At 46.2% G+C, this 16,232-nt stretch overlaps 2 protein-coding genes and 1 non-coding gene across 30 annotated transcripts in view; 2 read left to right on the forward strand and 1 right to left on the reverse strand.

Moving 5' to 3' along the window:
• Positions 1-4,689, reverse strand: part of SETD4 (SET domain containing 4) — a 28,060-nt gene extending 23,371 nt beyond the window's left edge. For 4 of the 27 annotated variants that reach the window (XR_010154521.1, XM_054675336.2, XM_054675335.2 and 1 more), the window contains exons 1-2: positions 1,816-2,316; positions 823-980 (exon numbers count right to left, since the gene is read on the reverse strand). Coding sequence is in view for 21 of the 27 variants with exons in the window: in XM_054675336.2 (XP_054531311.1) it covers positions 823-895 (73 nt within the window). In the remaining 6 variants the exon portion in view is untranslated. Of the gene's footprint in view, positions 1-822; positions 981-1,782; positions 2,813-4,671 lie in introns of those variants that run through there. The other 23 variants (XR_010154524.1, XM_054675334.1, XM_009458970.5 and 20 more) reach the window with 15 other exon arrangements.
• Positions 4,690-8,553: 3,864 nt separating this feature from the next.
• Positions 8,554-8,661, forward strand: LOC112206679 (U6 spliceosomal RNA). Its single transcript, XR_002941114.1, has one exon. It is a non-coding gene; the product is annotated as a U6 spliceosomal RNA (small nuclear RNA).
• Positions 8,662-11,855: 3,194 nt separating this feature from the next.
• CBR1 (carbonyl reductase 1) lies at positions 11,856-15,155 on the forward strand. Of its 2 annotated transcripts, none has more exons than XM_531449.8 (3): positions 11,856-12,416; positions 12,957-13,064; positions 14,434-15,155. In XM_531449.8, exons 1-3 carry the CDS (start codon positions 12,128-12,130, stop codon positions 14,868-14,870), a joined length of 834 nt encoding a protein of 277 aa, XP_531449.2. In that variant the 5' UTR covers positions 11,856-12,127; the 3' UTR covers positions 14,871-15,155. The 2 variants fall into 2 exon arrangements, with proteins under 2 accessions (XP_531449.2, XP_009457585.2); XM_009459310.4 differs by having other exon boundaries at positions 11,877-12,416; positions 14,162-15,155.
• The last annotated feature ends 1,077 nt before the right edge of the window (positions 15,156-16,232 follow it).

A 16,232-nucleotide genomic window follows, 5' to 3' on the forward strand; every position in this document is an offset into this window, starting at 1 on the left:
TATCTTCTTCAGACAGGGTTACCCTGAATTTGAAGTCATAAATTTACATCCAAACATTGATATCCTACAGGTAGCTGAAGGTCAAGACCAGAAAAAGAAACTTGGGAGTCATCCCCAGAGAAGACAGTTGAAACAATGAGTTAGGTATCTTCACATTCCCACCAGGATCTAAAAGAATACAATGGCACCATTAAAAAGAGTGTTATTTAAGAAATATTCTCTTTGGGCTGGGCACAGTGGCTCACACCTGTAATCCCAGTGCTTCGGGAGGCCAAGGCAGGAGGACCACTCGAGCCCAGGAGTTCAAGACCAGCCTGCGCAACATAGACCCTGTCGCTACAACAAATTTAAAAAAACATTAGCCGGGTGCAGTGGCATGTACCTGTAGTCCCAGGTACTTGGGAGGCTGAGGCAGGAGGGAAGCTAAAGGAGGAGATCACTTGAGCCTGGGAGATCAAGCCATGATCACGCCACTGCATTCCAATCTGGGTAACAGAATGTACCTTGTCTCCAAAAAAAAAAAAAAAAGAAAGATTCTCTTTGAACACTGTGTGCCTTTGAGAAAAGCTACGTGTTAGGCCGAGCATGGTGGCTCACGCCTGTAGTCCCAGCTACTTGGGAGGCTGAGGCAGGAGAATCGCTTGAACCGGGGAAGCAGAGGTTGCAGTGAGCCAAGATGACACCACTGCACTCCAGCCTGGGTGACAGAGCGAGAATCCGTCTCAGAAAAAAGAAAGAAAGAAAGAAAAGCTACGTATGAACAAACAAGCAATCACAAAAGGATTTCTTTTTTCATTACTGGTACTAAAAGAAAAACCGTACCTCCTCTTGATTCAGAACTTCTGCAGAGTTTTCGTCTTCTGATCCGGCTTGTTCTCCCTTTTCCTTTCTGCATGCTAAAACTGTAGTTTCTTTTTTCTGAAACACAGTTCTATTTTTTCAAAAAGGACAAAACTGTAATTTCTGTGGAAATGCTCAATCTAAAATAAAAAACATTTCTTTGATTTACTTTCCAGTTATATGATAATCACTGTTCTTTGTACCTTTAAGTATACAAATGTATGTTTTGATAAACTGTTTCTCTCAAGTGCTTTTGTACATGAAAGGTTTATACTGTGAGCTAAATCATGATCCCTACAGCAACAGAATTCCCATTATATCAGTCCCTCTAAAACAGTTTTATCTTGCAGACCTAGTGACTACAGCTTAATCTACTAAAAATACAAAAAATAGCTAAGCGTGGTGGCACACGCCTGTAATCCCAGCTACTTGGGAGGCTGAGGCAGGAGAATCGCTTGAACCTGGGAGGCGGAGGTTGCAGTGAGCCGATATCGCGCTACTGCACTCCAGCCTGGGCGACAGAGCGAGGCTCCGTCTCAAAAAATAAATACATAAATAAAAATACAATAATGGCTGGGCACAGTGGCTCACGCCTGTAAAACCAGCACTTTGGGAGCCCGAGGCGGGCTGAGGTCAGGAGTTCAAGACCAGCCTGGCCAACATGGTGAAACCCCGTCTCTACTAAAAATACAAAAATCAGCCGGGCGTGGTGGCAGGCACCTGTAATACCAGCTACTGGGGAGGCTGAGGCAGGAGAATCGCTTGATCTCAGGAGGCGGAGGCTGCAGCTGGACGAGATCACGCCACTGCACTCCAGCCTGGGCGACAGAGCGAGACTCTGTCACAAAAAAATAAATAAATAAAAATAAAAAATAAATCTACTCCTAAAACATACGAGGGCAGAAATGAACAAGAGACAAGAACTCCAGGCAATATTAATACCGCACTTCCGCAGTATAAGGTTCATTATTTGACCTAACGAAAGTCGGCATGTCCAGCTCCAGAGGCGAACGGCGGCTGGTTCGGTGCGGGTCCCAGCGCTCAGTCCACAGACCGCGCCGGGAAGTGTCCCCAAGACTCCCGGGCCCTCGCGCGAGCTGTCCACCATCACCCTGCTGAGAACCACGTGAAGCCCGGTGACCGCCACAGACACAGGCACCGTCTCCGCCCCCACAGTCCTCCAACTCTAGCCGTGAGGCCGTCCTACGGTCCGACACACACCGCTCCCGCCGCCATAGGCCAGCCAGGCGAGCATCGGACCTCGGGCCTCAGGCTCCTTAGCTTTACGCAGCGCGCCGAAGCAACATGGGCTAAGTGTAGGACTCCACAAGATGAGAGGTTACTGCAGCGCACACGATAATGCCTGCCCTGGAGGGCACCTGCGACCCGAACTCAGTTATTTCTACGCTGATGAATGAAAGACTAAGGAACGCACCAGGGCGACTCTGCGCCCGTTACCCGGGCAACTGGAGGCCCGACCCGGAAGTCCTACTAGCTCACCTAGGCGCCGGCGGCCGCTTCCAAGATGGCGGCTAGTGTGGGCGGGCCCAAGGCACGTGGAAACACCAAACAGCCCCAAATGAATGCAAGTTAAAGGAACCGGCCAAAACTGCAGAGGGAGAGGCTGAAGGCTGTCGCACCCGCCTGGTGTCCTTAAGCAATCCAAGTCCTCAGTTTCCCGGGTCCGCCCCTTCCGCCGCGGGCAGCAGCTTCCGACTCGCGCATGCGCAGTGTTCGCGGACTCGCCGCCAACGCCCAATACAGTCGGGGACGAGGTCGGCAACCCCACAGCCCCATAACCCCTACCTCGAGTGAGGGGTCAGAAAACCCAGTAACCCGCAGGCGAGCAAGCTGCGCACTGAAGAGCCGGCCTGCGGAGTCTTTCCTTACGAAGTTAAACCACCTAGGGCGCGCGGCCCTGTTCGCCCAGACCTCGGGCTTTCCTGCCAGGCTGGGTTTGCCGGGTCGAGTCACTTTGCTCACCAATCCCCGCCCCCATTCCACCGTTTCAGTCTGGCCCCAGGACCCGCCTCACAGGAAAATTCTAAATAATACATCTAAATACCCCTTCTTCCAATAGCGGGAGCTCGATTTCTGCCCCACCCACCCCCACTTTGATTATGGGCTATGCCTAGTAACTTGATTCCAAAGAGTACAGCCTGGAATGGTGTTGGGGGCTACAGTGGAGAAACCTGGCAAACAGTACGTTACCGGGTGGTCAAGGATAACATCAGGAAGAAATCATGCTGATAGCATGTTCCTGTGGTGTCTCTCTCCAAAACCCTTCTCCTATGGAAATCTTCTATGGGGGAAAAAAAATTAGTACTCCTAAACATGTTTTCTGTCATGAAAAACAAGTACAGTTGTCCCTTAGTGTCCGTGGGGGAATGGTTCCAGGACCCTGCGGATACCAGAATTAGAATGCTCAAGTCCCTTGTATATAATGGTGTAAACCTAAGTAACAAAAGAGGCTCCCTAAAAGAAAATGAGATTTATCTGGGAGTAGCATTGCAATGGGAATATGCATGCCATAGTAAACTATGTGCGTTTTGGGGGGGGTTGAGGCAAGGAGATGTTTTTAAAAGGAAAATGAAGATTATATGAATTGCTTTAAATCAATTATCTTTGGCTAAAAGAATGAATAACAAAGGTAGCATCAGTCCAAAGTTGCTGGACAGATGTCCTTGCAGAAGTATTTTCTGTGTTTAAGATTGGGCCTTTCTGCAAGGCTAGGGTCTTTTGTGTGACAATTCTTGTTATGAGGCGTAGTGCATGAGAACCCTTCCTTCAAGGCCTTCCCCAGCTGCATTTATCAGGGTTTTGACACAAGTGACTCCATTTTGATTCTGCAACTTTCACAATGGTGTAATATTTGCGTATAACCTATGCACAACCTCCCACATACTTTAAATCATCTCTAGATTACTTATAACATCTAATACAATGTAAATACTATGTAAATAGTGAAGGGGTGGCCTGCCCCTCCACACCTGTGGGTGTTTCTCATCGGGTGGGACGAGAGACTGAGAAAAGAAAGAGACACAGAGGCAAAGTATAGAGAAAGAAAAGTGGGCCCAGTGGACCGGCGCTCAGCATACGGAGCACAAATCCTATTTAAACTACAGATTCTAAACACAAATGATTTTATTCACCCCTGCCCCCCAACACTAAAAGATTTAAACACTAACATAGTTTCTAACAGCTGTAAACTAAACAAATCCTAAGCCCCTACTGACTGAATGGAACCCCTTTTGGCCAAGAGGGCCCCAGAAAAAACCTTAAAAACTTAGTTCCCAGCCCTGATGGAATGTGAGGTCAGACATGCCTCATTATACCCTCTCTCTTTTACAGTTTAGACACAACTGGCCAGCATTGATGTTAAAATAGAGACCATGAGACTGACGGAACAGACTTTTTGTGGCAATAAGATACAAAAATTATAAACAAGACCTAAGGCCATGCCAGGAAAGAGTTAAGTCACTTCAAGAATAAATTCTGTTCTAATGGTTACAAGTTTTTTCTTTTTCTCTAGCAGCTAAACAAGCACTCACCTCCACCTAAGCAATATTAAAACAATTACCGTTTGTGCACCACCAGATGTTAACTAACCCCCTGTTCCACAATGACAGAGCAGAAGCATCTCCATCTTGGACAAGCCCCTCATTCTAAAGTGCACCTTAATAAAAAACCGCCTAGGCCAGGTGCGGTGGCTCACGCCTGTAATCCCAGCACTTTGGGAGGCCGAGGTGGGCAGATCACGAGGTCAGGAGATCAAGACCATCCTGGCTAATTCGGTGAAACCCCATCTCTACTAAAAATACAAAAAATTACCTGGGCATAGTGGCAAGCGCCTGTAGTCCCAGCTACTTGAGAGGCTGAGGCAGGAGAATGGCATGAACCCAGGAGGTGGAGCTTGCAGTGAGCTGAGGTAGCGCTACTGCACTCCATCCTGGGCAACAGAGCAAGACTCTGGCTAAAACCAAACAAAACAAAACAAAAAACCGCCTAAATCCAAAGGGCATCAGCCTAATGGCTAAGGTCACCATGACCATAAATCACAAATAATATCTTCAACCAGAAACATTCTAAATTCCTCCCTGACCAGAGACATGGTAGCCCCAAGATAAACCCCGTTCCATCTGGGAAGTGGGGAAGATGCTAGCCCCGAGATAACACCCCTCAGGGCTGGAAAGATGTCTACCCCAAAATAACCTCCCCTCTTCCCAGAGAGATTCCAACCCCGCCATGAACTTCTCCACACACATAAACATTCCAAGCTTGTGGTAAGCCCCCTCACCCTAAAACCAATACATACTCTTAGTCTCTAAGAGAAAGAGCTCCTGACGGAAACAGGCAGGAGCACCTGTCAGGTTTCATATAAGGTAAACCTGTCTCTAACTGCCAGCCGCGTTTAGTGTTCTTACGTCTTTTTTGATTGAACTCTTACATTTGGTGCGGAAACCCAGGCCGGGTGCTGGGGGCAGAGGCTCTCTTGCAACCCAGGAAGCAGTGGGCAACCACAGCTGGTCCTGAGCTAATTTCTGGATCCTGAGGGTCTCTGGCCACCTGCTCCATCTTTTCTCTCACTTCACTTTTCCCTCATCCTCTCTTTCCCCTCTCTCTCTTTCCTTCTCTCTCTCTCTTTCTTTCTCTCTCTTCCTCATGCGGCTGCAGTCCAAGAGGCCCTTTGCCAATTCCAACTGGAACATCCATCATCGGACACTAATCCAGCCAACTGGTAAGATCTGCCCTCCCCTGGCTTTCTCGTTGGCCGTCCGGTCCTCAGAGGACCAGCAGGACTAAGCTAGAGGAAATCTTGGGGACGCCCAGTTTCTTCTCAACTTGACCATCCTCTTTAGTAAGAGGATTCTGGGTCTCTGTCTTTTGTCTGGGAATGCCTAGAACAAAAACAGACACCCTCTGCTTCTTCTCGCCAGTCCACATGGATGCCAAACAATCCCACATCCCTACGCACACCACAAATAACATCTCCAACCGGAAAGATTCCAAACTCCTCCCCGACCAGAGACATGCTAGCCCCTAGATAAAGCCCCCTCCAGGCCAGGAAGATGCTGGCCCCAAGATAACCCCCCTCCAGGCCAGAAAGATGTCTGCCCCAAGATAACCTCCGCTCCTCCCAGAGAGATTCCAACCCTGCCATGAACTTCTCCACACACATAAACATTCCAAGCTTGTGATAAGCCTCCTTACCCTAAAACCAATACATACTCTTAGTCTGTAAGAGAAAGAGCTCCTGACCAAAATGGGCCAGGAGCGCCTCTCAGGTTTCATCTAAAGTAAACCTGTCTCTAACTGCCAACGCATTTTTGCTTCTTTCCTCTTTCTCTAACTCTTACACACAAGCCATAACTACAGCTTTGATTAGACAAGAGACTGATTTCAACAACTTTCTCCTGATAAGAAGATCGTGGACTATGGAATGGACTGGTTCTGGTTTACAGAGGCTGTGTACTTGCGTGCCTTGATGTCCTGAAAGACCTTTTGACAGATAGGGCCTAATGGTAATACACTTAAATGTCAAGTCACCATCCCAAAGTGAATATACATGAGTCGTATGTTACATGCATGTTTCTTCAATATGCATGTATCAGGACCACCTTCATGAATATTCACAGCTCCTCCTGTAAACTGTTGAATGTGTAAGTTTAGCCAACCTGTTCAGTCTAAAGCTCCTGCCTCAAAGCCTCCCGCTTCAAAGTGCCCGTCTCTGTTTCTGCTGGAGTCAGCTCCCCAGCCTCCAGGATGGCTACCTTGCAGGTTGTACCCCTTTAGAAGAAATAAAGTCCCCATCTCCTTTTCTTTTCTTTTTTTTTCGGAGATGGAATCTTGCTCTGTCCCCCAGGCTGGAGTGCAGTGGTGCGATCTCGGCTCATTGCAAGCTCCGCCTCCTGGGTTCACGCCATTCTCCTGCCTCAGCCTCCCGAGTAGCTGGGACTACAGGCGTCTGCCAGCGTGCCCGGCTAATTTTTTTGTATTTTTAGTAGAGACGGGGTTTCACCGTGGTCTCGATCTCCTGACCTCGTGATCCACCTGCCTCGGCCTCCCAAAGTGCTGGGATTACAAGCGTGAGCCACCGCGCCCGGCCTCCTTTTCTAAATTTATACATTGTGAGTTGTTTTTGGTTTTGTTTTTCTTTTTTCTTTTTTTTTTTTTTTTAACACAGCTCAAGGCTGCATGGCTAGGATGACCCTATCACCCCTAGGATGACTCTAGCCCCTTCCTGAGAATGTTTAAGCTGCCAAAAAAAAGAAAAAATGTGGTGTTTGTAATAACCAACTTCTGACAATAGGCCCCTGACTGCCCTTTCTTAAAGCATTTACTAAAAACGGCTTAGAGCTGTGAATTCTCTCGGTCCCTTTGAGATGTATCTCCCACCCAGGAGTGTTTCTTGGCCAGGTGTGGTGGCTCACGCCTGTAATCCCAGCACTTTGGGAGGCGAAGGCGGGCGGATCACCTGAGGTCAGGAGTTCGAGACCAGCCTGGCCAACATGGCGAAACCCTTTGTCTACTAAAAATACAAAAAGTTAGCTGTGCGTGGTAGCACACGCTTGTAGTCCCAGCTACTCGAGAGGCTGAGGCAGGAGAATCTCTTGAAACTGGGAGGCAGAGATTGCAGTGAGCCGAGATCGCACCACTGTACTCCAGCCTGAGAGATAAGAGAGAAACTCCGTGTCAAAAAAAAAAAAAAAGAAAGAAAGAATGTCTTTCTCAAGGACCTGAAAGCCATTCCTCTGAAATGTAATCATCAGAAATGATATGGCCTCTGTCTTTCAGTCTTTATAGTGGGAGAATAGAATCCGAACTTTGCTAATTGCCAGCTAACAGACACAGCTGGCCTAACCAACATTTCCACTGAGCAACCCTTGGTAATTTGTCATTTCCCTAACTCCTCCCACTTCCTGATCCTTCACCCTCCCTTTAAAAAGCACAGTCATCTCTGTACAAATGAAAATTCGTTTACACTGGACCCTCTTTCCTATTACAGGAGTTCATTATTGACTAAAATCTGTCCTTACCACCTTAGTGTCTGGCTTTATCTTTCACAGAATTCAGTAAATTGCTTGAGTTAAATAACTACTAAGCACCTAAGCCACAGATTGATTCCAGGTCTCAAAGTCCATGGTCTACCCCTGTAGAAAGGCTTATTGAATATCCTAAACAAGCATAAAATGCAAGAGGAACACAGCCAGTGTCAAGCAGAGATCCGTGAGGGTAAATAATCAAAGGAACGACCTGGAGAACCTCACGGTTCAGAATTTAACAATATTATCTTCCAACATCTTTTCTTTTAATATATACCATGGAACTGTGTTTTGGGCTTTTTTGTTTTTGTTTTTGTTTTTAGATTCGGGGGTACATGTGCAGGTTTGTTACATCAGTGTATTGCCTGATGCTGAGGTTTGGGCATCTAATGCTCCCAAGTAGAAAACATAGTACCCAATAGTTCGTTTTTCAACCCTTACCCCCTCCCTCCCCCTTTTGGAATCCCCAGTGTTATTGTTCCCATCTTTTGTGTCCCTGTGTACTCAAATGTTTAGCTCCCACTTATAAGGTAGAACATGCGTTATTTGGTTTTCTGTTTCTGCGTTTGCACAATAGCCTCCAGCTGCATCCATGTTGCTGCAAAGGAAATGATTCCATTCTTTTTTGTGGGAACTGTGTTCTTTAGTTGCTTTAAACTAGTGGGTAGTAGTGCTCGTTTGGGCAGCACATATACTAAAACCGGAATGATACAGACAAGATTTAGCATGGTGCCTGTGCAAGGATGACATGCAAATTCATGAAGCATTCCATTAAAAAAAAAACAGTGGGTAGTAAAGATATGAATTCATTCCACAGGTTAATTGATGTGATAAAATTCTTTATCTATATAGCAGCCAATATAGTCTCAGACCTTTGATTCTCACAACTAAGGCATGTCTTCCAATTTAGCCAATAGCAGTAATAGCAGAGATCTGGAAACTCCATCTTTAAATTTCTGTTTTATTTCTTAAATTGTTCAGAATCCAGACAAGGTGCTACATATTGGAGGCTCCTCACACATACCACCAGAATCAAGACCCAGATGTAAGAGAGACAACAATACAAAACCATCCAAGTAGAGCTTAATTCACAGGCTTTAAATTATGCTTTTCAAAAACAAATTTTCAAAAAGTTTCCCATAGTCAAACCCATCAGACATTTATGATTCTTCCCCTATTTTTATGCTTATAAAATAAAGCATTTTCCCCTACTGAAAATAAAACTTTTACTTTTGTTTTCTTTTAGTTGTTTTATGGATTCATTTATAAATCACTGTTTCTCTCTCTTCGGAAATTATTTAGTGTATGTTGTAAGGGATCTTTTTTCTTTCCAATCATTATGCCCTTTCCCCAGTGCTAATTTTGGAATAATTCTTTCCCTCACTAGTTGTTAAACCACCTTTATCATACAGTAAATTCTTGTTAATATATATTTTATATATTTTCCAGAGCATCCTGCCCAATGTACCTGTCAATTCTTATGTTGGTTCCAGTCCTAAAAAAATAAATCAGACTGAAACTCATGATTCATAGTCCTCATAGGATTTGCCTTTTGAAACAGCAGGACCCTCACCCTGTCCAAAGTTCCCTGTACACCATGTGCTATTGCTGACTGGCCCTCTTCATAAATTTAATCCATCACACTCTAACACTAACTCACACCAGCTACAGAAGACAGTAGCTAGTGCAGTGGAGAGAACTCAGCCAATGACAGACCCAACACGCACACACTGGGATAGGAAAGAAAATCCAAAACAGAGCTCTGAATTATCCTGAGTGGAAAAAAAAAAACCAAAAACAAAATACTACAAACTGTATGACTCCATCTATGTAACATTTTTGGAACAACAAACTTGTAGAAATGGTGAACAGATTAGTGGTTGCCATGAATTAGAGTTGGTTTGGGGAGTAATAGAGAGGTATGTTTGGTGATAAAAGTGCAACAGGAGGGCTCTTTGTGCTAATAGAAACATTTTCATTTAACTATAGCAGTGGATACACAAACCAACATTTGATAAAATTATATAGGACTAAATACATACACAAAGTAAACATCAAACTGGGGAAATCTGAGTATGATTGGTGGACTGTTTTGTTGTCAATATCTTCACTGTGATGTTGTACTATACTTTTGCAATATGTTACTATTGAGTGAAACTGAGTAAAGGGTAAGGAATCTCTGTATTATTTCTTACAATTGCATGTGACTCTATAATTAGCTCGACAAAAATTTCAGTTGAAAAAAAACAAGGGTCTTTCCTTGATTATTAACTTGTTTTAAAGCAACTGATTGGAAACCTACCTTGAAATTGCAATGTAATTGCAATCTATTTAAAGCAGTGGTGTTCAACAGACCTTTCTGCAAGGATGGAAATATCCTAAATCTGTACTGCCCAATACAGTGACCACTGACACATGCACATATTGAGCACTGGAGATGTGGCTAGTGCAACTAAAAAACTGAATTACAAATTTTGCTTAATTTGAATTTATGTTTAAATGGCCACCTGTGATAGTGGCAACCTATGGGACAGCACAGAAATGAAACTTGGCCTTATTCCCAATTCCCTTGTAAGTAGGAAGGAGGAACACTCACTTTGAAACCACGCAATTGTCCCATAGGACGGATGTTTATGGTCTCTTTTTTTTTCCTTTTTTTTTTTTTTTTTTTTGAGAGGGAATCACTCTGTTGCCCAGGCTGGAGTGCAGTGGCATGATCTCAGCTCACTGCAACCTCCGCCTCTGGGGTTCAAGCAAGCAGTTCTCTGCTTCAGCCTCCCAAGTAGCTGGGATTACAGGCACCTGCCACCACACCCAGCTAATTTTTGTATTTTTTTTTTCTTTTTTTTTAGTAGAGACGGGGTTTCACCATCTTGGCCAGGCTGGTCTTGAACTCCTGACCTCATGATCCACCCACCTCAGCCTCCCAAAGTGCTGAGATTACAGGCGTGAGCCACTGCGCCCGGCCTGGTCTCCTTTGAATAAACAAATTGACCCTCCCAGTCTAAAAACTTGAGAAATTTACATTTGTCTTATCTGAGTTCCTTTCTCAGGGAACTAGCCATCAGTCCTCCCAGATAGCACCAAGGAACTGAAACTTATCAGATCACCACATCTGGAAAATCAGACACCAGACCCCACACCTGCAATAATTGCCTGATGCCTGTTGACCCACTCCTCTTCATCTCTCCCTAACTCCTGCTATTTTCCCACATGCAGTTACATTTCTTCCCTGCTATATCCTAATTTTAATCAGTTGAGAAGATGGATTTGAGACTGATCTCTCCCCCCTAGGCTGTAGCACCCAAATAATGCCTTCTTCCCTGACAATAATGGGGTCTCAGTGACTGGCTTTCTGTGCTGTGAACCACCAGACCTAGAGCAAACTCCTAGCATTTCTCTAACAATTTCCCACCACTGAACTAAGTTATAAATTCTGAGGATGGATCCCTGTTTCTTCATTTTAAGATGGGGATTAAAAGGTACATCCTAGAGTGTTATTGTCCATGTAAAATAGGGCTGTGAAACCTCCTACACCTATGCACAGGTAAACTGATGGCCCTGCAAATGCCCAGAGAAGTAACCTTATAAAGATTTAGTGAATGTTTCCCACCATTATTGGAAAATCTGGCTAAGTCAGTAGCTGTTTTCATATACTTAGGGGGAAAATCAACAAAAACGTGATGCCCTGTTATTTCCTTCCAGTTTCTTCTGCAACTCTAGCTCCAAAGACTGCAGTTCCTGCAGTATTTTTTTTTTTTTAGAACACCAGGAAAAAAAGAAAAAAAAACCATGCAAATGTACTATTTCTTCAAACACAACTAGGAATGATTGAACAGCTGGGAGAATAGGAAGAAAACCCCTCAGAGAACCAAGGACAAGCAGTGAGTTCAGATCTAGGCACATGGCCACTAGGAATGGTTCTTCACTGCCACGTGGGCAGCCAACAGCCAGTAGCTAGAGACCAGCCTCGGTCTTCGGCCTGCGGGTTCTGCAAAGTCAGGCTAGCTGGCTCTCCGCCCGCTCCGCACCCCGGCGAGGTTCCGGTGGGGAGGGGTAGGGGTGGTTCAGCCCCGCCCCGCTAGGGCGGGGCCTGCGCCTGCGCGCTCAGCGGCCGGGCGTGTAACCTACGGGTGCGCGCCCACGACCGCCAGACTCGAGCAGTCTCTGGAACACGCTGCGGGGCCCCAGGGCCTGAGCCAGGTCTGTTCTCCACGCAGGTGTCCCGCGCGCCCCGTTCAGCCATGTCGTCCGGCATCCATGTAGCGCTGGTGACTGGCGGCAACAAGGGCATCGGCTTGGCCATCGTGCGCGACCTGTGCCGGCTGTTCTCGGGGGACGTGGTGCTCACGGCGCGGGACGTGACGCGGGGCCAGGCAGCCGTACAGCAACTGCAGGCGGAGGGCCTGAGCCCGCGCTTCCACCAGCTGGACATCGACGATCTGCAGAGCATCCGCGCCCTGCGCGACTTCCTGCGCAAGGAGTACGGGGGCCTGGACGTGCTGGTCAACAACGCGGGCATCGCCTTCAAGGGTATGGGAAGGGGACGTGGCCTCCCCGAAGAAGAACCGATGCACTGGGGCTCCTGGCGTCTGCGGGGTCCATAACGCCTCCCTAGGGAGGAGAGGGAGGAGCTAGGAGATGCAGGGAGTGCAGAAACCTTGGAGAAAGTGAGAGTTTTCCAGCCAAAGGGAACTTCGTGTTTCCCTGGCTGGGACTCTTGGGGATCTTTTTCAGGTTTTCTGCAGTTTTTCTGAATTGAGCTTTAAGGCAACTGGATGAATTTTGAACTGATTTTAAAATAAACGACGAATTGCAAAAAGAAAAAATGGTTATGCCAAGATCTAGTATGTGCACCCTTCATCCTCCTTCCCCCAATGGTGCCATCTTACAAAAATACTAGAACGTGATCAAACCAGGAGATTGACATTGGCACAATACTGTAACCAGATACAGACTTTAGGCAGAAGGCACTAAGTTTTGTTTTTTTGTTTTTTTTTTTTTAGTATCATTGTATAGAATTTTACCCCATGGGTACAATGTATTAACTATGTTCTCTTTCTCTCCTAAAAGTTGCTGATCCCACACCCTTTCATATTCAAGCTGAAGTGACGATGAAAACAAACTTCTTTGGTACCCGGGATGTGTGCACAGAATTACTCCCTCTAATAAAACCCCAAGGTGAGTCTGATGGGAAACAGCGCATCTTCTCTTTGGGGCTTGATTTGGCCCCTGCTTGCCTGGGATCTCTCCTGCAGGCTCTTGCTTCCTCTCCATGCTGCACGTGCACTGACCTCTGTGCTTTGTCTCCTGCCAGCTGATATGTGCCATTTTGCCTCAGGACTTTGTCCTCACTTCTCCCACTCCCATGGCCATTTGTCCTCCTTGTCCCACTGGTCTTTGCACACCTGGCTGACTCTCATCCTTCAGGTCTTAGCTCAAACGTCTCCTGAGAGATGCTCTTTATTTGCTCCATTCCCCTCCACGTGGGAGTCCATCCTGTACCCTTTCTCTGCTCTTTCAGAGAGATCTTATTCAGGCTGGTGGAGGCTTTACTACCACCAGTTCATTAGGCCCTTCTAATACCTGTCACCTGTCTGAAACACTCCTTAAGCTCCCAACCACATGGTTGTCTTGCTGCCTTTCCATCTCTTCCTGATGCCTTTCCCCACTATCTAAGATATTTCCAGAGGATCCCTATCCTTTTCCCTAAGTCGTCTGGGACACAGACCCCACCACCCCAGGATCCTGCCGGTCACCATGCCCCACCCCTCATAATCATTTACTAGGTCCTAGGAGTTGTGCCCACTGAGTTCCTCCTGAATCCGTCTCATCCCAGCTCTACAGCAGGCCCTCACCTGTCCCTCTGGACAATTGCAAACCCTCACAAGGCACCTCTGGTCTTGAGTCTTTTCCTTTCCCAGCATCCTGCGTACTGTCTGCATGGTCATGCCTCTCCCAAAATCCTTCAGGAGGGAAGTCCAAGCCCTTAGCATGTTCACAGAGATGTCCATAATCTGCCGCTGCTTAACTCTGGGCCCATTTTAACTCCCCTTCAATGTGCTGAAGGTGCTGGACATGACTATCACATGTCTTTGGTTGTAAACTGCTGTGATAGTTACCCTAATGGGACAGGAGATGAACCCACCCATTAAATAACACAGCAATTAAGCAGCCACTTTTAGAAAAATTTAAATGTGTGGCTTCGAGTTGGGTACTTGCATGTACAGCTTACTCTCAGCTTTTATCCTGTTCCCCTGTCCTGTCGTCCTGTTAAGTTGTGCTACTTCTAAGGCTCTGGTTCACCAGGACCTCAAAGGGCAGCTCTTCCAAATCTCACCTGACTCTACTCAGCCAAAATTCGAAGGCAGGAATGAACTTCTTCATGCAACTACCACCACACTTTCTATGCGTATTCCTCTTAGAACTCATACCAGTAACTGTCTCTCATATGAAAATTGTCTGCTCCAAAATCCCTGCAAATTTGGCATTCACCTCTCTACGGGATTGTTGCACACCTTTCTACATAATGCTTTGTGGTGTATCTTAGGGAGAGTGGTGAACGTATCTAGCATCATGAGCGTCAGAGCCCTTAAAAGCTGCAGCCCAGAGCTGCAGCAGAAGTTCCGCAGTGAAACCATCACTGAGGAGGAGCTGGTGGGGCTCATGAACAAGTTTGTGGAGGATACAAAGAAGGGAGTGCACCAGAAGGAGGGCTGGCCCAGCAGCGCATACGGGGTGACGAAGATTGGCGTCACCGTTCTGTCCAGGATCCACGCCAGGAAACTGAGTGAGCAGAGGAAAGGGGACAAGATCCTCCTGAATGCCTGCTGCCCAGGGTGGGTGAGAACCGACATGGCGGGACCCAAGGCCACCAAGAGCCCAGAAGAAGGTGCAGAGACCCCTGTGTACTTGGCCCTTTTGCCCCCAGATGCTGAGGGTCCCCATGGACAATTTGTTTCAGAGAAGAGAGTTGAACAGTGGTGAGCTGGGCTCACAGCTCCATCCATGGGCCCTATTTTGTACCCTGTCCTGAGTTGGTCCAAAGGGCATTTACAATGTCATAAATATCCTTATATAAGAAAAAAAAATGATCTCTTATCAATTAGCACTCACTAATGTACTACTAATTGAGCAACCTACGCACTCAGTTGACTACCTAAATCTGTCAGGTCTTTTGTGATTTCCTCTGATGCAGGAGAGGAAAAATTGTAATTGATGAAAATAATGAATGAAAATCAACAGATGAATAAATGGTTCTTTATAAGTGTCCATTTGTACAGATTGTTTAGATGCTAAATAAGCTTTGTCTCAAGTACAATCAACCTAAAAGGTCAAGGGAAGGGACAGTACAGCTTGGGGGTGAGCAAACCCAGAAAGTAAAGAAAGAGCCAGTTAGTCAATATTTTCAGTGTTGTAGGTCAAACAATGCATTGGAACTCCCCAAATCCACATTATGTAACAAAAGCTGACAGCATGTAAGCCTGTGAGCATAGCTGGCTCTGGCCCTTCCCAGCCTCTAGGAAAACGAACAGTACCACAAAGGCAAAGGCAGCTGACCTGGTCTCTCTAAAAAGCCAAAGTCATTGGGGAAAAACAACCAGTTGCTATGTGTGAAACGTGAGTGTGCACTTGTGTGAAACACCGAGCTGATGAGGGACCTATCAGATCTCCATAGGAATGTGTTATTTATGTAGGGATGAAGTGTCATGAGGTGTGCAACATATGCCCCAGGTGTACAAAATGTGTTTCAGCAAAGTATACAAAGACTGATGAACAGGTAAGGCAAAAAAAAATTTTCTGTTTGTTGAAAGCTTTCAAAACCTGGGGGTTGGCAGTGGAAACTTCTAGCTCTGCCCACTGAATTCCTGACCTCAGGCAGAATACTGTATCTGGCTTTGTCTGTTTCCTCAACTGTCAAATTGGGATGACAGTCATAGGATTATATGTATTGAGATAAAGTGTTGAGAACAAATTAGCTGGGTGCGATGGTGGGTGCCTGTAATCCCAGCTACTCAGGAGGCTGAGGCAGGAGAATCGCTTGAACCCAGGGGGTGGAGGTTGCAGTGAGCCAAGATTGCACTACTGCACTCCAGCCTGGGTGACAGAGTGAGACTTCATCTCAAAAAAAAAAAAAAAAATAGTGTTGAGAACAGCCCCTGCTGTCATTAGTTCCTGTAAATGGGCCTGACGCTGTCCCTGCTGGTAATGAGAAGTGTGTGTTTACTGTCTAACACCCAGTAAATGCCCATGCCATTCTGTTTCTTCCACAGAATCACAGTGTTGTGATCTCTCACACCACCAGTGAGAATTAAGGCTTACAGAAACAAAAAGTGATCACCCGTGAAA

The sequence above is a fragment of the Pan troglodytes genome, chromosome 22 (genome assembly GCF_028858775.2).
Source record: "Pan troglodytes isolate AG18354 chromosome 22, NHGRI_mPanTro3-v2.0_pri, whole genome shotgun sequence".
Taxonomy (NCBI): Eukaryota; Metazoa; Chordata; class Mammalia; order Primates; family Hominidae; genus Pan; species Pan troglodytes.